At 41.7% G+C, this 22,873-nt stretch overlaps 3 protein-coding genes across 3 annotated transcripts; all 3 read right to left on the bottom strand.

Annotated features, from left to right (window-relative positions):
• On the bottom strand, positions 1–1,078 carry LOC133895943 (protein SRC2 homolog). Its single transcript, XM_062336468.1, has one exon. It carries the CDS (start codon positions 979–981, stop codon positions 145–147), a length of 837 nt encoding a protein of 278 aa, XP_062192452.1. The 5' UTR covers positions 982–1,078; the 3' UTR covers positions 1–144.
• A 1,419-nt stretch (positions 1,079–2,497) lies between these two features.
• On the bottom strand, positions 2,498–12,896 carry LOC133895308 (puromycin-sensitive aminopeptidase-like). The gene is made up of 35 exons (XM_062335534.1): positions 12,734–12,896; positions 12,627–12,649; positions 12,383–12,503; positions 11,909–11,992; positions 11,734–11,775; positions 11,237–11,377; positions 10,622–10,697; positions 10,312–10,388; positions 9,435–9,548; positions 9,258–9,332; positions 8,920–9,027; positions 8,612–8,824; positions 8,452–8,513; positions 8,194–8,221; positions 8,030–8,116; positions 7,911–7,936; positions 7,644–7,707; positions 6,798–6,878; positions 6,634–6,681; positions 6,512–6,530; positions 6,366–6,370; positions 6,230–6,241; positions 6,084–6,140; positions 5,567–5,676; positions 5,409–5,489; positions 4,997–5,180; positions 4,509–4,657; positions 4,292–4,430; positions 3,933–4,079; positions 3,698–3,779; positions 3,431–3,606; positions 3,185–3,295; positions 2,974–3,090; positions 2,794–2,865; positions 2,498–2,701 (listed from the first exon to the last, which is right to left on the bottom strand). Exons 3-35 carry the CDS (start codon positions 12,470–12,472, stop codon positions 2,621–2,623), a joined length of 2,958 nt encoding a protein of 985 aa, XP_062191518.1. The 5' UTR covers positions 12,473–12,503; positions 12,627–12,649; positions 12,734–12,896; the 3' UTR covers positions 2,498–2,620.
• Positions 12,897–13,608: 712 nt separating this feature from the next.
• On the bottom strand, positions 13,609–17,245 carry LOC133895307 (protein DETOXIFICATION 35-like). Its single transcript, XM_062335533.1, has 6 exons — positions 16,087–17,245; positions 15,884–15,940; positions 15,187–15,425; positions 14,851–14,969; positions 14,624–14,710; positions 13,609–14,002 (listed from the first exon to the last, which is right to left on the bottom strand). Exons 1-6 carry the CDS (start codon positions 16,992–16,994, stop codon positions 13,916–13,918), a joined length of 1,497 nt encoding a protein of 498 aa, XP_062191517.1. The 5' UTR covers positions 16,995–17,245; the 3' UTR covers positions 13,609–13,915.
• Between the last annotated feature and the right edge of the window lie 5,628 nt (positions 17,246–22,873).

Consider the following 22,873-nt stretch of genomic DNA (forward strand, 5'->3'; position numbering starts at 1 on the left):
TTTGAATGCCTCAAACACGAGATTATTTAGGAAAGTGCAGCTCCAGAACAGAAAGCAGCACGAGATTACTCAACCGGAAATTAATGTTGCCAAATAAACAAGGAAATCACAATCTTGATTATTCAGTCCCGACTGGACTTGATCCTAGTAGTCGTCGTCGTACCCTCCGCCGCCGTAGGCTTCCTCTTGGTCCTCCACCCGCTCCGCCACTCTCTCCTCGAACTTGTCCTCGAGGTAGCTCGCCCCTCCCGCCAGCGCCAGCCCGCCCAGCACCCCCGCCGCCGCACCCACCGCCAGCCCCGTCCCCATCCCCATCTTCCCAGTGCCCTTCTGAGGAGCAGCGGCGCCCACAGCCGGAGCAGCGCCGTACGCCGGCGCAGCGCCTCCTCCGTAGCCATAGGCGTCCGCAGCAGCGGCAGGGTACCCGGACGGCGGCGCAGCGTACGCCGGCTGGCCGTACCCGGCGGCGGCAGGGGCGTAGGGCGGCGGGGCCGCGTAGTAGGGATCGCGCGAGCCGCCGGCGGGGTTGCCGTAGGGCGCCGGGTACGGGGTGGGGTAGTACCGCGCGGCCTCGCGGACGGCGACGCGGACGTCGAGGCGTCCATGCGGGCGGCCCGAGGGACGCTTGAGGCGGAGCGAGCGCGAGGCTTTTCCCCCGAGGCCGGCGTCGTCGAGGACGTCGCGGAGCGGTAGGCGCGCGGATCCGACGAGCGGCTTGACGCCCTCGGCGGCGTTGGCGTGGACGACGTCGATGTAGAGGACGGCGTCCTCGAGGCGGGTGGCGGAGGGCGGGAGCGGGACGAGGAGCTTGTCGTCCCAGACGGGGTTGTCGCCGTTGTCGAGGTCGACGCGGGTGGAGACCTTGGGCCCGTCGTCGACCCAGAGGACGGCGTAGGGCTTGAGGTCGCCGTTGCGCCAGTTGACGTTCTTGAGGTCGCGCGCGGAGCCCACCGTGACCTCAACCTCGTAGCGGGAGGCCATGCTTCCTTGCTTGCGCTGCGTGCTTGTCTCTCGCTCTCGATCCTCTTTTCTCTTGTGCTTTTGCCCTTGTGGAGTTGTGGATGATGATGGGGAGAGAGTGGGAGGAGGTGTTTAATAGGGAGCGGGGCGGGGCGGGGCCTACTGCTCTAGTGCTAATAATAATAATAATAATAATATATAAATGGGTGGTGGGCCACTTGGGTGAGTGTCATCGGTTTCTTCTTCCTCCCGCCGTTGCCTTTGAATGGACCCGACTCCTGTCTGTTTCTTCTTCTATTCTTGCTGGAGTACAGTATCTTCTTCTTTTTTTTCCTTACGGGTTAAGGGACTCTGAAATTAATTACGTACTTATTATCGGTTATCCTGCTGCTAGCTAGCAAAATTTTAATTCTTGCTTATCTTAAACCAGATTAATGCAGCAGATAGATAGATAGATAGATGCTGTTCCATCCCATGAATCGAGGCATCGAGCAGAGTACTCATTTATTGCTCGTCGTTAGTTTCTAGATTAGAGGGGGAAGTATCTTAGGAAATGCTACGGATTTTTTTTCTGACTAGAATCTCTTTATAATTTTTTTTTCTTCAGTGTTTTAACAGCTTTTTATTATAAAGAAATTTTAAGGTTATTTTCTTTAATGTGATTTTTTTATAAATCCTTTTAAAAAGAAGCCGTTAAAAATAAATAAAAAAATGAGAACTGAGAAAGAAATTAGAATAAGAATAAAATAAAGAGAATATAGATGAGATGATCGGATCAATGATGGTACCAATCCATTCCCGAGAGAGATGCTGTCTGTGGTGGGCACCACACCACACCACACGCTTTTCACGCGAAGCCGCGTCTGCACTGCACCCCACCCACGCCATACGAGTTCAGAAAAGAGAGGGATCACACTTTTGACCCCACGGAGCCTGGTCGGACCACGGCGAGAATTGCGCCTCCCACCACCAGAATTTTTTTTTGTAAACATCACAAATTAATTTTTTTTAGCCTCAACGAGTTACAAACGGTAGTATTTGAACTGACGTTACACTCTATACACACTCCTACACACTGTATCTTATACATACACCTATTAGAGAGATCTAAGCTCCGCAAAGAGCTTATTGTAGTCCACATGCGTTTAAAGCTGTCCGAAAGAAATCAATTTACGAAGACAAGTTCGGTGCGAGGTCAGTCAATTAATTGTTCAGGTTCCAAATTCAACAAAAGTTTATTTAGACATCTGGTGGCAAAACCAGAAAGCTTCCTGAGGTACAGTGCAGTGCAGTGCAGTCTTCTCTTCTCTGCTCCTAACCCTGAGAATGAGAGAGTAGTAGCACCACCGAGACACTGCTAGAACCTAACCGAGTCTGGAAAACTCCAGAATTGTCACGGAGATTTCAAACGTCAGAGAAGGGAACCATCCTGCCTGCTCAATAATTATGCTTACTATTTATTTGATTGTTTTGACGCGAACAATCATCAGCCTGGGTAACGAGCAATCGAGAAAAACAGCTTTATGCAAACCCCACCAACATAATTAGGCCACTTTATTTTGCCACCACATGAACCTACTGTATTCAGTTAAGTACCCTGAAACCGTTCATCAAAGTAGGACTGACTTTGATAAGCCATGTTCATCAAATGACAAGGCAACTAATCTGCCAGACTTTTTGAAGCTATCTCGTACACGTTTTCAGAGAGTCCATTGGCCGAGATGATCATCTCCAGCTGGGCCTGCAATGCATCACAATTCACAAAGGAAGGTGTTATTAGACCAACAACCTATCACATAGCTATTGCCCTATTGCACGAAGAGAGACACAGACCTTAGCAAGAGCTTGTCTTGTCTCGTCGTATCGCCTCCACCGAGAAAACGCTGAAACCATGCGTGAGGCCACCTGTTTTCAGATCCAGCAAAGAATATCATGTGTTAGCTCAAATCAAACATTACGCGGAAACAAGATGACCGGAGAAAAAAATGTTTTTATGCATTAAGCCCAATTAACCTGAGGGTTTATCTTGTCAAGCTGCAAAACAACCTCACCCAAGAACTTGTACCCAGATCCATCTTTTGCGTGGAAATTCACCGGTGACCCACAAAATCCCCCGATTAACGAGTATACCTGAATCTCGAGCAAATCTTCAGTCAGGTCCTCAAACTTCATACTCAAATTTTAATGTGAGATAAGCTACAGCTAACAGCATCCCCCCCTGTACCTTGTTGGGATTCCTCATGTCAAAAGCGGGGTGAGCCAGCAACTTTTGAACATTAACAACGTTCCCAGGAATGTCCGAGGTAGCTTGAAGAGCAAACCACTTGCTTACAACCTATCAAAGCATAAAAACAAACACAAGTATTCAAATAACCACTTAATATAAAAACTAGTGTGCTACATTGGTGCATATTAAGGCTATTGCATTATTAGTAAGAATCAGCACTTATATGAGCAGCATCTATCTTACCAAATAGTCGTGCTGCCACTTGTTATAGAAATCCAAAAGGGCATCATCGCGAACTTGGCCAGGATTTTGTGACAATGCTGCTAGTGCAGCAAACTGCTCTGTCATGTTAGTCGCAGACTTGTACTCATGCAATGCAAGTTCAGTGACATCCAGCTCATCCAGAGATGCAAGGTACGCTACAAGGAACAACAGGAAATATATGTAAGGCCACATTGTCCGGAATGTAATTCCCAAGTTGGAGCACACTAGAAAAAGAGAGAAACATACCAAGACATGTATTTTTCAATGCACGGCGAGCCATACAATCATGGTTAAATGTGTAAGCATCGGAACTTCTGTTGCTTGTCACCTAAGAAGAACAAGTAAAACCATGCTGTTACAAGAAAAGGGTATTATGGATAACAGTAGTAACGAAAAACGCAAATGTGCAAAAAAGAAAGGGAAAGGAATGCAAAGTTGGCCACATTCTCAGACAATTTAGTTGTTGGATGGTGCCACTTACAGCTGCAAGAAGATCGTCTTTGAGTTGGAAGGCAAGATCCTTCTTAATGAAAGTACGCACAGCATGAACTGCATCAGGATCTGCAACTGCCATCATGTCCATAATCTCCCCTTGACCAGGCAAAGTTATTGCTTTCGCAATGAATTCCTGTGGAAATCAAAATTGCCATTTTGTAATTGGAATTGGTGCCGTAAATCATAATAGGGCCTAGTGAGTAATTAGCGTCTTCTTGTTGTTTTGTTCTGTTCTTATGTGTTGTAACCGGACCATTTTATTCCCCTTCTTAATACAATGACATGCAGCTCTCATGTGTGTTCGAGGAAAAAAAGAATCATAATAAGGCCCAAAAGAATAATTACTTTATCCAAGCTTGTGTTGCACAGGATTGATCTAAGTCCATCAACAAATTTTGGATTTAGGACCAGTGTTTTCTGCTGCTGGAAGTCGGCTACGAGACTGAGCATCAACTTTCGTGCCAAAATTTGGCCAGCTTCCCATCTAGGGAATGAACAAATCGTTAGATTAAACTCTTTAATAAAAATAGCAATATCTTTGGCAGGGTAATCCAGAACAAACCTGTTAAATTCATCCGAATCATTGGCAAGTAAGAAAAATAAGTCGCTCTCACTCAGATCAGAATCAAGACGGACAGGAGCACTGTATCCCCTCAACAAGGAAGGAACTGGCCTCTCGGCTACATTGTTAAATATGAACTCTTCCTCCTTCTGAATAATGAAAGCAAGTTTGAATATCAGAAAAGAATATCAAGAAACAATTAATACCTGATGCAAACAGAAAATTACAACTAGGTGCCAATGTGAGTGTCAACCACAGGTCATATCTTGACTAGGATTCAAATCTTAACCTATACACAAAACTTGCAGTCCTACAAAATGGCTCCCCCCCCCCCCACCCAAAAAAAAGAGTTTAAGGTGGCAATTGTAGCGAAGTATAGCGTAGGATTGAATGAAGGAACGGACACCAAAACTAACCACACAATATGCTATGGAGTGATCATTACTTAGGGGAAATCTTGAAGAAAGAGAATCACAATTTACTTTTACCTTTTTAAATTGAAGCACAGTAGTGAAGACTGCCTGGCCATCACTAGAGAGTGTTTGGAGCATTCCATCACTGTAAACGGAAGTTAGGGGCATATCTTTTCCGCTGGAATCAACAAGCCCAACCGCCACAGGTATGAACATTGGTTCTTTCACCGGCTGCCCAGGGGTGGATGGCACTTCTTGACTTTTTTTTTGGAAAAAAAAGCAGATGGATTTAGTTAGAAATGTACCACTTTCAGAAATTGCGACTAAAGGAAGAAAAGGAAGTATCAAGGCATGCAAAGTCCATGTACCACTATCATGAACAAAAAGAATAAAACCGAGAGATATGGAAGATCAATCTCAGCATTGAACTATTCCTAAGTTTTAGAGTTAAATAAGCAATTCAAAACTGGAGAGTATGGAGGCTCACCTAAATTTCAAAGAAAATGTCCGAGAATTTGCATCATATGAAGATGCTACCTTGACTGTAGGTGTACCTGCTTGGGAGTACCTATTGGATGGCTCTTTCACAATAAGATTTTGTTTGCAACTTGTAACATGACTGAAGATAGATGTGATATCTACTACCATTGTAAAAAGTTTGGCAGCTGGGCATTATTTGCATCACACATCGCTGCGTAGAAGTCTTCACAGGTAACAGCTTGCCCATCATGCCTTTGGAAATAAAGATCCATGCCCTGCAACAAAAGACGAACTGGTACAATAAAAAACTGGAAAAAGGACATATATCCCATGGAAAATATAATATGCAGGGGATTTAACAATATAGGGCAGTGTCTCGATCTTTTTCTGTATACGTAAGCAACAACACCTCTTATTTTTGAAATACATATGCAGGAGATTCACAAAATAAGTGCAATAAAAAATCTTAAACTTTGACCACTTATATACAGAAAAAGTGATTTAGCTTGTACAAGATATCTCTAGACTTACCATAAAAAGTAATTCCATATCATTTATGATTTTTACTAGCATATAATTAGAAAAAACGGTCAATAGTGTGTATTGGAGATCGTGCCACTGTCCAAAACGACTGGTATGTATACTAGAGTATGATCATCAGCATTGTTTCCATGAATTTTACCTTTCGGAACCCTGATGCTCCGAACAAGGTCTTGTACATTCTGACAACTTCAGCACCCTATAACAAGTACATGTCCAAGTCACATCTCATTGTGATTTTCTATAAAGGCGCGGAAACTGTAAACGAAAAATATTATATAAACGAACCTTCTCGTAAACCTGTGATGAAATCCCAGAGCGATTGAATGAAGAAGTAGACAACAACAAAAAAGAATGTTAAGAGTGTTACGATCATTACATTATCAGTGTTTGATTAACAAGAAACAGCATGAAAAATACGTACCGTCACTGCAAAGTTGTTCACAAACATAGTCATGGAGATGATTCATCAGATAAGGTTTCGTGGTTCAACGGGGGATTGAAGATATTCAGTTGATGAGGTTGTACATCTCACAGTATGCAGCAAACTTTATAGACAAAGAAACTCACCAGTATAGAAGTTATCCATCTGTCAGTCAAATTAAATAAATTACACGCCAGACCTTTATGGTAGTTACAAGTTACAGAATCAATAAATATATTCAAATAACTGAATAATTGAGTATTATCACCTTGATATATGAATGGGGGCGGATAGGATGTGCCATAGGCCCAGCATCCTAGATATCAGGGGAAAAGTCACAGGGTGATCAAAATAAATCATACAGCTGCAGTTTATTTCAATTTCCACAACAATTAAACTGGAATGCAGTGACAGAATGCAGATGGAGAAAACCTGAGGGAATTGATAGATTCTGAGTTTGGAGACATCAGCAATGCGTTTTACTGTACGACACCCGAGATCTGACGAGAACTCCTGCACAACTAATTTAGTTAGCCAAATAAGATGAAAAACTAAACTTGCAGCAGGTAAAACATGGTCTACTGTGTTAGAGTTAATCTTGTTGTTTTATGTTTTTGTCTATCATGTTTAGTCGTGTCCAGGATAGTTAGGGTGTGGTTGCATGGCGTAGAGTCGATCAACTGAAGTGTAGCACGGAGCGCGTGCGTAGTCCGCGGATCGGCGCGTCGGCAGATGTGTGCACGCACTGCTTGAAGTCAGGTGTGTGGAAGAGGTCAGCACGGGCATGCAGGAAAGAGTGGAGTGATCCTACATGCACGTCAGATCGTGGAGTTTCATGCACACATGGCCTGGAGTCCAGGAGAGATGGGCGAGTCAAGAGGTGGGTGTTGTGGCTCACCGTGTGTGTACGTGTCTAGCATGCAGCTGATCAGTTCGGCTCTGTCCGGTTCATGCGGCAAGTGCGCAATCAGCCGAACGGCCAGGGTGATCACCAGGTGTGTGTGCTAGTCTTTAAATACGGGTCCATGTATTCGTGTTAAGGAGTGTGTGTGTGTTGGTGAAGTGAAATACAAGTGAAAGCTCTGGAGTACAGAGCCATAAAACCCCCGGCTGTGCCTGTGTTCTCTCGTGCTTGTTTAGTGCCAATGTTTTGCTAGCTTCTCTACAGTGTCTGTGTTTCCAAGTGCTACATAGCATTGAGTTTCAGCCTGTGTTCGAGTGTTAGCTTCCTTCTCTGTGAGAGAGCGAGAGAGCTAGGCCTACATACTGCATGAGTACCTGATCCCTGAAGACAGTCAGTCCTTCTTTCAGGGTTAGCTGGAACCAATCACGACAAGTTACTCTGCAATATTATAGAGATAAGGATATGATGACTGCAATCCAATCAGGCAAAGAACTAATTAATGGGTTCCAAAAAAATTATAAATAAAGGAGCAAAAAGGATGGAAAAATGTTCAATCAGGTATGAAGGAATTGAATACAACTTTGAGGATACAAATTAAATAAAAGATACATCCAGAGTGGTGATATTGTGTACACAGTTACCTATTCCCAGTCCAGTTGTGGAAATACTGCAAAATTAACAAGCAGTAAGTACAACTGAATCCACTAAATATTGGGTAATCACATCAAGAAAAATCAAGGATATCTACAAATGTATGTACCTCATGACCAATGACACCCAAAATTGCAGCATAATCACCATCAGTGGCAGTCTCTGGTGATGCCAACACAAGTCTAGATTGAAATACCTGTTTATTATTGAAAAACCAGAGTATCAGAAATTTATCAGTGTGCAAATATTTGCTAAGCAAAGATAAAATCTTACGTTCAAGCTCTTGTTCTCCATCGCTCCCCTACAATTAAAAGAGTTATTTTATCAGTACAGACAGTTTAGGACTCATGCTAGATTAGAATTTGGCAACTGGCTTGTTAACATTTAATTAAAACAGGAGGTTCAACAAGATCATCCATCGCAAAAAAGAAAGGTTCAACAAGATCACCCTACACTCCTACAGAGGAAAGGCAACGGCATTCCACAAAAAATACTGCAACATGCTGGTGCAGATAAGAAAAAAGAACTTACATATTGAAATCAGGAACAACAACAATGTTGAATAAATCAAGATCGTACTCAAGACCAAAGACCTGGCAGTTGGCACAAACCAAAAGGCAAAATTGCATCAGCTATCTGATTAACTAAAGAAACTGTAGACAAAATATGGGACAGATGAATCTGGACCAACCTCCTCATCCCACTTCATAGCTGCTTTAAGAGAATACATAGCATGTGTTGTTTTTGGTAAATCTTGGGCAGGAGTCCAAATTCGAAGTGTTACTTTGCGGCCAGAGCATGTAACAAATGAGTCCTCCCGGCATTCCAACTGACCAGCAACTAGAGCAAACAAGTAGCTTGGTTTCTTGAAGGGATCCTCCCACAATGCATAATGCTTTCCACCCTACAGTTCCAAAAACATAAATGAAAATAAAAATAGTGGCATACAGTGATTATCCCTTTCTTAGCTCTGATGATTGCGTTACGAAGCTAGTGTACCGCAAGATCTCCCTGCTCGATAAGATTCCCGTTGGACAACAATACTGGATACAGAGTTTTATCAGCTTCAATACGACAAGTATATTTTGCCATGACATCTGGGCGATCCTGTGATAACATTCAACATTTCCAAATACAAGTCATGTACTGATTAAACACCAACAGAAGGTAAAAGATAGTCTTTAATAGATACAAAACATGATATTTAATGCAGATGTCATATATCAGAACACAAACATATAATTGTTCAATATATGATATCTGAGATTCATAAACAATGGAGACAGCCAAAGCATCAATCTATAGAGTAATTTTACTGAAAGTAGAGGACACAATACCTGAAAGTAGGTAATTTTCCGGAACCCTTCTGCTTCACACTGTGTGCAAAAATTACCAGTCGACTTGTACAGGCCCTGTAAATTTTACAAGAAATTAAAATAGAAAACACCACAGCCTTTAGTCCAGACTATAACTAGTAGATTAAAGTCTGTAGCCCTATGAAAAGCAGTCAGTACCTCCAAAGATGTGTTTAGCTGAGGACATATTTCCGTAACAATTTCCAAGTTGAACACACCAGCAGGTGGTGTTGAGAGCATCAGATGGCGTGAATTGACGGTATAATCTTCACTCTAGCATTCAGTAGATGCAGGCAGGTGATAAACAAAATAGTAAAATAAAACTACAGAACCATTAAACCTTTTTAAGACTACATGTATCAAGTCAGCGGGGTTCTAGTCACTGTGGGGGTACCAGGATTTGTCCCCCACCAGACTAGAACCGTTTTCAGAGTAGAGATCAGCAGTAAATAGATGCTACCTCATTGACTCACTGCAATTATTCACAGGTAGATTTTCAGTTATAACTATCCATGTGTGACAGGAAAACATAGATTGAAGCAAGCAATTTGGACGCCACAACGCACAAGCAATCTTTTGGCTATTGTTGAATGTTACTATATAACAACTATATCTCTGGAAGTGCCTCTGTCATCTCATCACAATCCCAACAAAATTCTATCAGGTGCAAGCCTGCTTCTGATCTACTTTTTTGGGTCAGAAATAAGAGAATTATGACTATCAAATTTACAATTATTCTATAGTTGAACAAATAAAAAGGGTTTCTGCCCACTGTTTATTGAATAATCTTGTAATATTCCCATCAACACATTCCCCAAACAGATGCTATATGTCCTTCTACAAATAAGAGTCAAGAAAAGGTAAAAAAATCAAAGGTCGGGAGATGATTATCAAATTTCGAAGTTCACCAAAACTCATGATTGGAGAGATGGTCGTAACATAACAGGGATGAAAAAGAGGTCGGAATGCTCTGTGACTATCTTGCAATTTGCAACATCTAAACACGCAAGAAAAGTTTATGTGAACTAATTATCACCTTTAACTCATTGCCATTGACTTTGATTGATAACAGCTTTAGGTCACTCCCGTGAAGAACTAGCGGAGATGAGATGCCTGCAACAAAATATTACTACGAAAATTAGCTAGGGAGTCCAGAAGCTCATCTAAGACATTGCAAAGTTCCTTCCCATGGTGTAAGTGAGAAAAATAATGGCAAAACAAAAGTATACGAGCCTAGATATATACTTAACACTCTAGTGATATTATAATATATTGCCAAAAAAAGTACAGAAGAGTTGATCTAATTTTCTAACTTAAGAGAGTGTAGTTGCAAGGATAGATTTGACCTTCAGCACCAGGAGATACAACTATTTTAGATGTAACTATGGTCTTTTCTTCACCAAGTTGAAACTGCAAATCCACCTGCAGTTGAATCAGGTGACAGTAAAAAGTTAAAAACATAATACAGATAAGATAACAAATATAAAGGAATCAACAGTCAATTTGGAAGAAACATAAAATCCAGATGTTTATTGTTCGTGATAGTATCAACCCAGCAAGACAGAAAGAACTTAAAATCAATGGGTATCAAGATATACAGGTTAGCATATCAATCTAGTCACTAGCCCCATTTCAAAAAATGCTGTTCTAGGATGCATGACTCTGAACACTTATGTACACAAAGTATCTAGATCAGCCATATGAGAAAATATTGGTAGATTTGTCATCGAAAGTATTTCCAAAATATTACTACCTGCGACTTGTATTAATACATTACTAAAAAATAGTGGTCAAAGGTGTATTTTGGAAACTGCGTCGATGTCTAAAACAAATATATTTCAATAGAAATGGATTCCAAACCGCTAACCACACATAGGCCATAACAGTTGGAGAATTTCAACAACAAAAGTTCAGATACTGGAATCTGTGCAGGGGAGCAATTAGAAAAGGCACATAGTTACCGTGTCAAACAAAAAATCAGGTTTCTTGTAATCTTTCAAGAATATCTCCTTTGGAGCATCCATCTCTGGTTCTTCAGTTGCAGCAAGAGGCGGCTCTGTTGCAACAGAACAAGATGTCCTCTTGCCAACAATCTTTACACTCTGAGTTATGGATAAGGGAAATAGTAAGGAGAATACAGATGGAAGAGACATCAGGGCGCATTGTATGCCAAGAGTTAACTTAATTAAAGAAACACACTATTGTGTACTACATTTCAATCTACTAGTCAAAAGATAGAACTCATGAATATTTTATTAGCACAGAGTAACACAAAGTTTTTTCCAACCCAACAGCCCACCATGTACTCTGTACACAGAAATGTACTCCCTCTGGTCAAGTTTACTTGACGTTTCAAGCAGGAAAACAGGCTGTTTTCCTGCATGAGACATCAAGTAAACTTGACTGGAGGTGGTATATATTTAATGATAAATCGTTGGGCATGCGAGATGATACTAACATTTACTGACAAGGAAGGGTCGGATCTTATCCAACGTGAACCCTACAACAGGGAAAAATGAAATCTATAAGCAATGCCAGTCATACCACACAAAAAAGGTATAATTAAACACGTGTAATGCCATGCAACAAGTTTTAACAATAATCTAAAAACAACAGGGAAAGAGGGATCCTACCTCTTTCCTTAAATTAGCACGGTAGCTAGAGCAATTCTTCACCGAAGAACTCTTCTTTGATGAGCACGATGGCAAGCTTTGATACTGCCAAAAAGGGACGGAAATTACTAGCCAATCACTAACTACAAGGAGTGTGTTGCAACATATAAAACTTAATTGGACGCCCAGAACACAATAAGTTTATCTTTTTTATGTCAGAGGCATGTACACGGAGACATTATTTAAGACTACTATTAATAGCACACATGGATTAAGAATCCACAGCGACCAAGAGCAGCAATCTAATCTAACTTGAAATCTACACTGCAAAAAGCTGGCGACGACATTTCCATCCATGGTGTATCTAATATTACATGATGCCAGCTTCGTCTGACAACTAGAATCCAAACAATCAAATTTTGAGGAGTGGAAGGAGAACACTGGAGAGAAAGAGGAAGGTAGGGACTAGAGCTTAGAGAGGGAGAGTGGAATCACATGGAAGGAGGAGAACGCGCCCAGAAACCCGGCCTTAACGAAACCGCAGCCTCGGCACGCCGCTGCGGGGCTAATGAGACGACGAGCCATCCCAACTCAATCAAATCCCACACGTCGAATCCTAAACTGGCAGGTATCAGTTAGTACTCCTCCTTGACACGCAGCAAGCAAAACAAATCGAATCGCAACAGAACAGAGCGGGCGGATTAGAGGGGAGGAAAAAGATTGGATTTTGATTGCTCACGGTGCAGCCAAGAAAGTGGGATTCTGCAGAAGAAAATCACTAACTCTTAGAACAGGGGGGAATCGATCGATCCATCCGAGTGAGCAGCGAGGTCAGGGGATCCTTACCGACGAGCGAAGAAATCAATCCAAGTCACCGGATGGATCTGCACTCCCAGTACCAACGGAGTGGAGTGGAGGAGGGCAGAGAGCTTGCCGGTGGCGGCGAAGATAGAACGGAAGTGGTTGGGGACGGCAGCGAGGCAGCCAAGCAGAACGTCGACTATTTCTATTTCACAAGTTGGCGATGGGATGGGCCCACGCGTCGGTGAGAGTACTGACTGGAGATATCTTATCTCTCTTTTCTTTTTCTTTCCGGATCCAAGGAAAAGAAGATATCTTTTCGAGGAAAGAAAAAACAGAAAACTTATCCTTGTGTGTTCGTCATGAGTTTCCAGGCTGGTGAATCACTTGTGTGATGTGTAAGTTATAAAATTAAGTTGCATGCGGCTCTCACGATCAACACAGAAAATTGTAGATACAAGCACAAAAATACAAAGATAAGTTTTCAAAGATATTACTCAATCATAACTATATATACATTATCTCTTCTCTACTCTCTTTTCAAATATATTATTCGGTAGAGCTCCAGTCTATAGCTCCATATTTATAAGTTAAGATAAAGTAATTTAAATCTCTATTTTTTAACAAGAATTCTTGGAGCCAGTAAAACATTGCAAGTAATTCTCAGCTGACTATTGTGCTACCTGGCACCATTGTGCTAACTGCCAACTGAGCATGAACAATACCTGGCACCATTGTGCTAACTGCCAACAAAACATTGCAAGTAACTCACAGCTGCACTAGTTCAAGTCAGGAAGACAATGAAAAAAAAAACCATTGATATATCTAGTTCAGGGGTCAGACAACATGGTATTTCAAGTATGTTCATGAACACACAGTAATTCAACCTAGTTAGCATTGTGCACAGTATACACCTCATGGAGAAAAAAGGGAAGAAATATCAGTCCATTCCAAAATCATTGGTGAATCGAAATTACCGGGAAAATAAAATCAACTTGATGCGTCTCTCTCTTTTTCTTGCCATTCTCTCTTATTTTCTTAACAGTGCATAGGCTATTCATGTCCATATAAGGTGAACTAAGAAATCATAACTACATCTAAACAATTTCAATTACAAGAGTTACTCAATGCTCATGCTTATTCAAATAAGCCTCAAAGAACATCTCTGTACTAAGGTGGGCAGAGTGTCATGGGGCAACAGGGGATTTTTTTTTCATCAACTCTATGCTAGTTCTCTTCCAGGAGAGGCTTGATTTCATCAGCCACAGCGCCAGCGCCGCCCCACTTTTGCACACGACTTGAAGCTTGTGCAGCCTGCAATTTGTCAAAATGAAGATGAGCAACGTGGAAAACACAACACTTCTCCTTAAGAAAACATATTTTTCTTTCTAAAAGACACTACTTCATAAAAAATAACAAAAAAGGTTGACATTTTAATTACATTATCTAAAATCATACGAGGAATTCCTGAAAGAAAAAAAGAAAACATAAAAGGAAATATGCTGTAGCTAAAACATAGTGCTTCGGAAAGATGAAGTGCTGGAAAAGTCATTATGGTGTGGATCTTGAATTTGTTGCTTATTTGCTTGAGATTGTGAATAATTTATGTCACTCGTGTATCTATACTCAAAGCTGTTAAATATTTTCTCGAATATAGAAACCTGTTAAATATTGTTAAGTTTGCTGCCTACCGAACAACCAATCTATTAACCCCAAATATTTCTTTCAAATATTTTGCAGGGATAGCGTTGTATGCATTTGTCAGGCGGCTAAAGTAGAACTAACGTTCTCCCTCAAAAAGTCTTAAGGAGTGTCTTCAACACGTTTCAAGAAAATTTTGAAAGTTGTTGTTTGCAGGAAACAGTGATCAAATCTGAGAACCAATTCTGAACCGGCCCCAAATCTGAGAACCAAACAGGGCCTGAAAGTTCTTACCTCTGTTTTCCAATCTGTTCTCCAGACCACAACTAGCAAAATCAGCGTCTGAAGCGCAATACCACAAAGCATGCCAGACCAAATCCCCTGCGATTATTGGAAATAAAAAATGTCATGAAAACTGTATTACAAAGATTCATGTGTGTGTCGCACCAATTTGATCCAATGTTGGACAAACAAATTAAATTCTGATTGCAACATGCAGTTGCTAAAATTGGCATCATTACCCCAACTCCAAAGTTGAACTGGTAGCCAAGAAGGTAGCCTAAGGGCAATCCAAAAACGTAGTAGCAGCCTAGGTTGATGTAAGCAACAAAGCCTTGCCATCCACCTCCAATAGCAACCCCTGAATCAGCAATGCATACATGGCATCAGTTTTAGACGTGCACAATAATAATCGGTTGCAGCAAGAATTACTTATCAGTAGGTTATCAGTTATAAGATATTAAACACTTAGAGGCAAACGAGATCGAAAAACACACAAAAAAATTCGATTAGTATGACAGCATCTAAAATTCTTTGTTCCATAGATGAACGGGATCGTTGTAAATGGAGGACCGTACCTGAAAGCACAGGCTGCACGCTATTGAGCACCATGGTTAAACCAAGCAGGCCTGCAATCTTGGAGACGGCATGCTGCAGGTTGACATCACTAGTGAATATGATGGATAAGTGATCTCTGAAGATCAGTATCAAGACCATGCACAGAATCCCAATCAACAACGCCTCGCCGACGACGACTATGACAGCGTACATTGCTGCCCTTGGACGCCCAGAACCAAGCTCATTGGAGACCCGGACACTGAAAGAACAGAGCAGAGTTTAACGCTGCAAGTAGCCGGGTAAGGCGCAACGACTGCACCACAGGGCCCTTTGCTACTCCAGACTGTATGATTAGCAACAATTAGCAAGTTTCCATGCTGAAATTTGACAACAGAATCCAAATTGGCAACACTACACGACTAGTTTGGGTTTTTTTTTTCGGTGGTTCAGACTCTCATGCATTTTTAAGTAGATTACTTTCGTCCCTGAACAAAGCAAGAAGCAAGGTTTTCCGTTGTGCTATTATAGTCTGCAATGGAGGCATCCAAATTGGCAAGTTTCCACATCAAAATTTGAGGAATCCAAATTGGCAATCAGGTTGGTTTCAGTGGTTCAGGTTCTTTTCTGCCAGTAGATTAGTAGATTACTTTAACTTCCTCCCTGCTGAACAAAGCAAGAAAACAAACTTAAACAGGAGTTGAAGCAATTAATTTAAACCTGATAGCAGCATTGAGGCCGATGAAGATCATACCCTCCCATCCGTTTATGTTCATGCTGAAAATTCGCACAAAAACAGAAGAGGGAGACAATCTATGTCAGCGACTAGCTAGTTAGTTGGTAGTTGGTACTAACAACCAAATCCAGATGGAGCGAAACAGAAAAAGGGAGTTGCAAGCAACGAACAGCATTAAAGAAGTTACCAGATGCCAAGCGAATCGACGGCAATCTGCGCGTCTTGGAGGTCGCCGGTGACGACGGTGATCATGCCCATATACCATATCTCGAGGCAGAGCATGACAGCCGACTCGAGCGAGAGCTTGACGAAGGCCCAGATGTGTTGGAAGGCGGCCATGGACCATCCCCTCCATCCGTCCTTGCACCAGCCGATGATGTAGGCTGCCTGGCCCAGCGCGATGACCCAGTGCGAGATGTCGTAGGCGGCTGCGGCTGCAGCGAGGCCCCAGCCTAGGACGACGACGAGGAGGTAGTTGAGGACGACGCAGGAGAGGAGGCCCGCGACACCGATCCACGCGAGCACGGTGACCTTGCTCTGCGCCTGGAGGAACTTGGCGGTGGGGAAGTTGATGGCCATGGCGAAGACGGAGGGGAGGATGTAGAGGGCGAACCTGCCGGCCTCGCGCGCGACGTCGGGGTCCTGGCCGACGAGCAGGAGAAGGGGCTCGGCAAATACGAAGAAGGGCGTCATGAGCAGCGTGGAGGCGATGAGGATGATCCAGGAGCGCTGCAGGTAGACGCCGAGCATGGCGACCTGGCCGGCGCCGAAGGCCTGGCCGCAGAGCGTCTCGAGCGCGCTGCCCATGCCGAGGAGGAAGCCGAGGGCGAAGGTGGCGAAGACGGAGAGGCCGATGGAGGCGGCGGCGAGGGGCAGGTTGCCGAGGTGGCCGATGAACATCTGGGTGATGGAGCTGACGGCGTACATGCTGAGCGTGCCGACGGCGATGGGCGTGCCGATGCCCCAGAGGCGCTTGGACTCCTCCCAGAGCATCCGCGCCGCGTCACGCGCCGTGCGCACCGCCGGCTCGTCGTCGTCATGGTGGGCGGCGGGGAGGAGCGGGGTCGCCGCCTCCGTGTCGTGGACCTCGCCCATCCTCCTGGGCGTATTTAGGGTGCAGCAGGTCGCGTGCGTGGTGGTGCTGCAGGCGTGTCGGCCTTCCCTCGCTGCGTTTTTATTGCTTGCGCGGAAGCCAGAGGCAGAGCTGCGGTTGGCGCGCCGGGCCTGTTGCTTGGCAGGTTAGGTAGCAACTACCCACCTGGGCTCTCCTATCTTCTTGCCTCCGCTCGTGATCTGGTCTAGCTCACTCTAGCTGCAGCTGCAGCTGCGTGGAGGGAGAGGGGGAGAGGATGGATTCCATGGACAGCGGCAATCCTTGCACCTTTTAAGTCCCGCCATCACGTCGCTCTCCATGGATCGGAGCCGTCCGTGCTTGGTTTGGTAGATTGGTGCGCTCAGATCCATCCCATCCCCACCCCACGCCAGCGATCGGATCGGATTGGATTGGATGGATGGGCCGATGTTGGGCCTTTGCCAAGATATAGCCCAAGATGCAGCCTTGGGCCGATGTTCTCGCCGTATTTGGGTTGGATCGGATTGAAAGGAAGGAGGAGGAAGGAGGTTGAGGAAGAAGAGAAGATGGGGAGAAGTGGAATTTCCATAAAATTTGATTGAATTCGTCGTCTATTCATGATCTCGCTACGAAGGTGATATCTAATTAGTCCCTAGTTGATGGTGAATTAAGTTAGATTGAAGAATTTGCCACCGGAGTTTGGGATTTGTGATCTGTTTGGCATGTAGTAACTTAACTGAAATTAAGGTTTAATTTGTGTCAAATTCATCCATAAGCTTAAAATGGAAGTCGTAGGTCCCGTTGATATCTTTTCAATGACACTGGTTTTATTTTGTTTTTTATGAGCATATTAGGAGTAATTGATAAAACAATCTTGTTGTCTGATGAACTTTAGTTAGTGAAATTCTCTGTTGGTCGGTCTTCGACCTAGCTAGAGGAAGTTCCCATCCAACATCATGCAAGTAAAGTGGTAGATAATGTTTTCATAGCTTCGGTATTGCCCTATATGCGGGGGTTTTGGACGTAGGAAGCTTGTATTTGTTTCGTGCGGTGTTAGTATGTTTTGGTGCTGATAGTATGCTTGTACAGGTGATAGTGCCTTCGATCGTGCTTAGATGAGGCTTTTTCATCATCTTTGGTAAAAAGCCAAGTAAACATACAGGTGGTTGCTATGGCTATGACTTATTATTCTTACTACCTCCACTTTTAAAATGAAGCATGCATGATGACCTTCATAAATGGAAAATTATGAGTTTATTTCTACTCTAGCATGATTACTAAGTTAAATGATGTTCTTATAGTTAAATGTGGGTGAGATACTTCTCATTAGCACGTCTTTGCACAAAAGATGACATTTACTTTTTTGTCTCACATATGAAATTGAAGTTTAAGTTATGCGATAGTTATGGGTGGCATATACAACATACCACATGCATACCATTTACATTTGAGATCTATACTTTCATGATATCTTACATAGATTAGGATGGTTGCATGTTTTCCATTGTCATGAAAGAGATGATGTTCATAATTTGTAGTGCTGAGTATCGTTAAAATGAGCATGCCATAGCACATGCATAGCAATTGCATCTTTATGCACGCGGTTGATGTAGTTTGGAAGGAGGTGAATCCTTTATATTCTTTTAAGATTTCCACAATAAAATGAAACCCACACCTTAAATAATAATGTTCTAAATTATCATGGGTTTATGTTTAATGCATTGTGATGGCGTATGTATGATTTATGGTGATGGTCACTTGATGACCCTTTGTTATGCATTCTCTTTGATTGCTTTGAGGTGATGATTTGATATAAGGGGATATTTTTTAATGTTTATCTAGTCTCTAAGTATGGTTTTACTAATTAATGATAGTATATATGGACTAACAATTGTGTTGAGATTTATTAGTATATTGTTCCATAGGTGATGCATTGAAGATTGAGTACGGATTCACTGAGGAATGCCATGTGATCAATATAAATTCATTAAGATAAATGAGCTCTAAGTGATGCTCATGAGATGAAGGAGAAGCTCAAGAAAACTGACGATAAGCGTAAAGGCCAAGTCACTTGTGAAGATTAAGTGACTAAATGTATGAGATTGTCGATTGAGTTTTATAAACTAACCCATGTGATATGTGCTTAAGAGTGAGTGAGGTTAGGCTCCATATGAAGATTAGCAATAAATAATGAAGGCTAAGTCACTTGTAAAGATTAAGTGACTTAAGGTATAAAGTTGTCAATTTGATTTTATGGACTAACCCATATGTTTTGTGTTTGAGAGTGAGTTGGAGTTATATTCTATTAGAAGGCATGAGTTGAATTGAGATATTCAATATGTCAAGTTGGTAGAACAAGATCAAGATAAGCTTAGTGGATAACATATACACTTGATGTTTACGATTCATGTCTTGGTGGTGAACCAAATGAAGATGATATGAAAATAGAAGTTTTCGTGAAAGTGCATCAAGGCCCTATATGGGTTTTGATGATTGACGACAAGCAATTAAGGGACTAATATATTCAATGAGTATTTGAATAGGTAAAATTACAAATGATAAAAGCTAAACAACGTTGGTGATCGCCAAAAATACAACGCTTTGATATTCCTATGGTTATAAGAATTTTATTTTATATTCAGTATATGAATGTCGTACTACTAAGAAGGATGCAACGTTGAAGGCTTTGTCATGAACTTAGTGCTCAAAGTTTATCCTTAGAATGAGAGACACTTTTCACAATATGGACACTTGAGTTGAAAAAGTTCTGGAAAGATCAGAAGTTCTGATTGGTTCAATCAGAAGTTTCGATCATAGTCAGAATGTTCGATATTTTGGGTTCTCAAGGCTCTTGGATTTCTGGTTTCAATTTAATCAAAAGTTCCGATTTTGTGATCAAAAGTTTCGATGTAGATCAGAATGTCCGGGTTGTCTCAATCCTCGAGTTCTCGGGTTAGAATTCTTTTGTTAGTTGGAAGTTTCGATTCTGTGATTGGAAGTTCTGATGTAGATAGAACTGAACGGTTTTGTCAAAACCTTGGGTTTTCAGGATGGAAGTATTTTGCTAATCGGAAGTTTCGATATGTTAAGTTAGAAGTTCCGATATGTGTATTCTTCTAGTTTTGGTTTGGATGGAGTAGGTCAATGCTGTTACTTTGCATAGATCAGAAGTTACGATCTGTATATCGAAAGTTCCAATGTGGGGCTGAAAAAGCACTTAATGGCTAGTTTTTTGGGGTACTCTGTAAATACCCCTCCACCTCTCCTAAGTCGGCTGCTACTCCCTTTGTCTTGTGAAAAATATTTAGAGCAACTTTTCACCTCTCCTCTCTCTCTTATAAGTGATTCAATCTTTGGTGAGAGTTTTGAAAGGAAGATTCAAGTGCTATTGATATCGGTGTGTAGCCCTCTGAATAAACTTTTCGTAGAGTTTGTCAAAATCGGACATTGGGATCAAAAGTTATCAGTGTTTTTCAGAGGATCTGTTGTGCTAATTTCAAAACTTTCGATCTGGGGATCGGAAGTTCCAATGTGAGTCAGAAAGTCCGATTTTTTAGAAATTTGGTGCTCTCGGGTTCGGATGGTTTTTAATCAAAAGTTCTGATATGGGGATCGGAAGTTTCGATGTGTGGTTTTTAGCAGATCTAGGAGTGAGTTTCGCCCGAATTCGACCGTTGGGATTCTTGGGATCGAAAGTTCTGGTATGTGCAATTTGAGTCCAACGGCTAGTTTTTTAGAGTGGGGGTATAAATACCCCTTGGCCTCCTTGCGTGGGGCTGGTTGCTTGGCTGCCTTTGTGGTGCTTGTGAGAGGTGTTAGAACTTGATGTTCGGGTGAGGTGTGTGAGGTTTGTGGAGCTTGTGTTGCTTGCACGTGTCGTATTAATTACGTGTATTTGAGCACTTGGCGTTGATCGTGGCGAGTTCAGAATTTTTTTACTCTTGGAGACAATAGTCTCCTAGATGGCTCGATGGTGAATTACCGGTGATCTTCTCAAGTGAAGATTATGAGGAGGCCCGGAAGTGGTTGCAGAACTCACCATCTTCGGAGTAGAGGAAGAGTTGGCTATAGTAGAGGCGAGGAGTGCATGTGTGCAATCTCATGAGGAAAATGTTGAAAAAGACCCGTCTCAAGTGTGATCGAGTTTCCTCAATAGAGACGTAGGGTATCGGTGAATATCCGAACTTTGGTAACAAATCATTTGTCTCTGTATTTTCTTACTCTTGTGCATTAACTTGATATCCATACTTGTATGCTTATATTGTATGTGCATTAAGTTAATTTCATAATATTCAAATCCGTTGTTTTGCACTGATCGGAAGTTTCGATGAACAACGTCGAAATATATGGTGAACAGTAAAATTGTAACATCCAGTGACAAGTACTTTCAGAATTTCCAATTAGATTATGTTGCATATGTTACTAGATTTAAATAATCTTTGTCGTATCTTATGATTGTAATATTCACAATTGTTTAGGGTGATTGTGCATTAGTTGAGTCTAGCATATTTAGGTTTTTCGCTTGTGAAAAACCAGTAGTTTATTTTCGCTGCAAATTTAGACCATATATCAAAAGGGGACAAAATTTTGCAAAAACACCTATACACCCCCTCTAGACGACATCATTGTCCTTTCAATTTTACTCTTTTATATGACTATGCTAATTATGTTTTGGAGGTACTTCATAATTATGCACCTGTCGACTTATTGCATTCATTGCAAATCCACAAAGTATGTAATTTACGTATGCTAGAAGCTATATTTTCTTATTTATGTATGAAGCATGTCATATGCATCTCATGCATTGAAAGTTATGTCGCGCATTGTTCACGGCCATACCGGTATAACACTTTATGTTACTCGAGAAGGGATATGATACGTACCCTTATGTTACCTGAGAAGAGGTAAGGATGAAGAAGATCATGATATATGCATTTATATGTAAGTAAATAATTTAGTGGCTTGAATGTTTCCTTTATACGCAAGGAAGTCATTTATTGATGTCTCAGAAGTTATCTGATTATGATAAGAAATTGCATGTAAATTGTTTGAATAGTTTCATTTTCTCTGAAGATATGTGTCTAAATATTGTTTAGCCTTGTGGTGATACCCATGTTATATGTGGCTAAATATTGTTCATATGGTCTGACGATGATTCTAATATAGTTCAAGATGTTTTATGATCTAGGATGTGTTAAGATGATGTCCAGTTTAATTGTGTGGTAAGTTTTATAATTTTGATGATGTTGATACCCACGTTTTTCATTGTAGAATTAGTTTTGTGTAATTGCAGCATGCAATCTATAAATTTTTTACTTATGCTTATTTTTGAATCATGACAACGCTTAGCGTGATACTTGAGTAGGTGCTGTTATTTTTAACTTGAGGTTAACATGATGATCATAATGATAATAGAACCAATCCGTATTTAAAATTTCTATCTCACTGTTTTACCTATATCCACAGGTTTGCCTAGAGCTGATAAACATCTGGATGGATAGAAGCACTTCGAATATTGGTGGTTCCGGGGTGTTACAGAAGTACTACCGCTAGTCCGCTATGGATATGATCTCTTATTTAGCTAGCTAGCTGCAGAGTTTAATAACTTGGCGCGGCACATACGGTTAATTTCTTTGACTGCACGTACTCCATCGTATATATAAATACTAATAGGTCTCAACTCCGGTGGTACCTTAATTATTTTACTTGACCCACTCTGATTATATTTGTGCCGTACGTTCAGATGATGGAGATCATGTAAAACCAAGTCCGCCAATTAAACCGCGGCAGCGTGCAGTGCATACAGTGAAAATTAAGTACACAAGTAGGAGTAGATAACTCAAAAGCAGTTTACCAGCAGCTTATTATGTGATTGTCATGTGACCCACATGACCAGTGTAGT

This window comes from Phragmites australis, chromosome 16 (assembly GCF_958298935.1).
Source record: "Phragmites australis chromosome 16, lpPhrAust1.1, whole genome shotgun sequence".
Taxonomy (NCBI): domain Eukaryota; kingdom Viridiplantae; phylum Streptophyta; class Magnoliopsida; order Poales; family Poaceae; genus Phragmites; species Phragmites australis.

What these genes read in the sequence shown, in the direction of transcription:
- LOC133895943 (XM_062336468.1), bottom strand. Translation starts at nt 981, where the DNA reads ATGGCCTCCCGCTACGAGGTTGAGGTCACGGTGGGCTCCGCGCGCGAC.
- LOC133895307 (XM_062335533.1), bottom strand. Translation starts at nt 16,994, where the DNA reads ATGGGCGAGGTCCACGACACGGAGGCGGCGACCCCGCTCCTCCCCGCC. An exon ending in GTCGATTCGCTTGGCATCTG is followed by an intron (nt 15,941 to 16,086) that starts GTAACTTCTTTA and finishes GCGAATTTTCAG; the next exon opens with CATGAACATAAACGGATGGG. An exon ending in CGTGCAGCCTGTGCTTTCAG is followed by an intron (nt 14,970 to 15,186) that starts GTACGGTCCTCC and finishes TTGCTGATTCAG; the next exon opens with GGGTTGCTATTGGAGGTGGA.
- LOC133895308 (XM_062335534.1), bottom strand. Translation starts at nt 12,472, where the DNA reads ATGGCTCGTCGTCTCATTAGCCCCGCAGCGGCGTGCCGAGGCTGCGGT. An exon ending in GTGCTAATTTAAGGAAAGAG is followed by an intron (nt 11,776 to 11,908) that starts GTAGGATCCCTC and finishes TCCCTGTTGTAG; the next exon opens with GGTTCACGTTGGATAAGATC. An exon ending in CACAACTGGACTGGGAATAG is followed by an intron (nt 7,708 to 7,910) that starts GTAACTGTGTAC and finishes ATAATATTGCAG; the next exon opens with AGTAACTTGTCGTGATTGGT.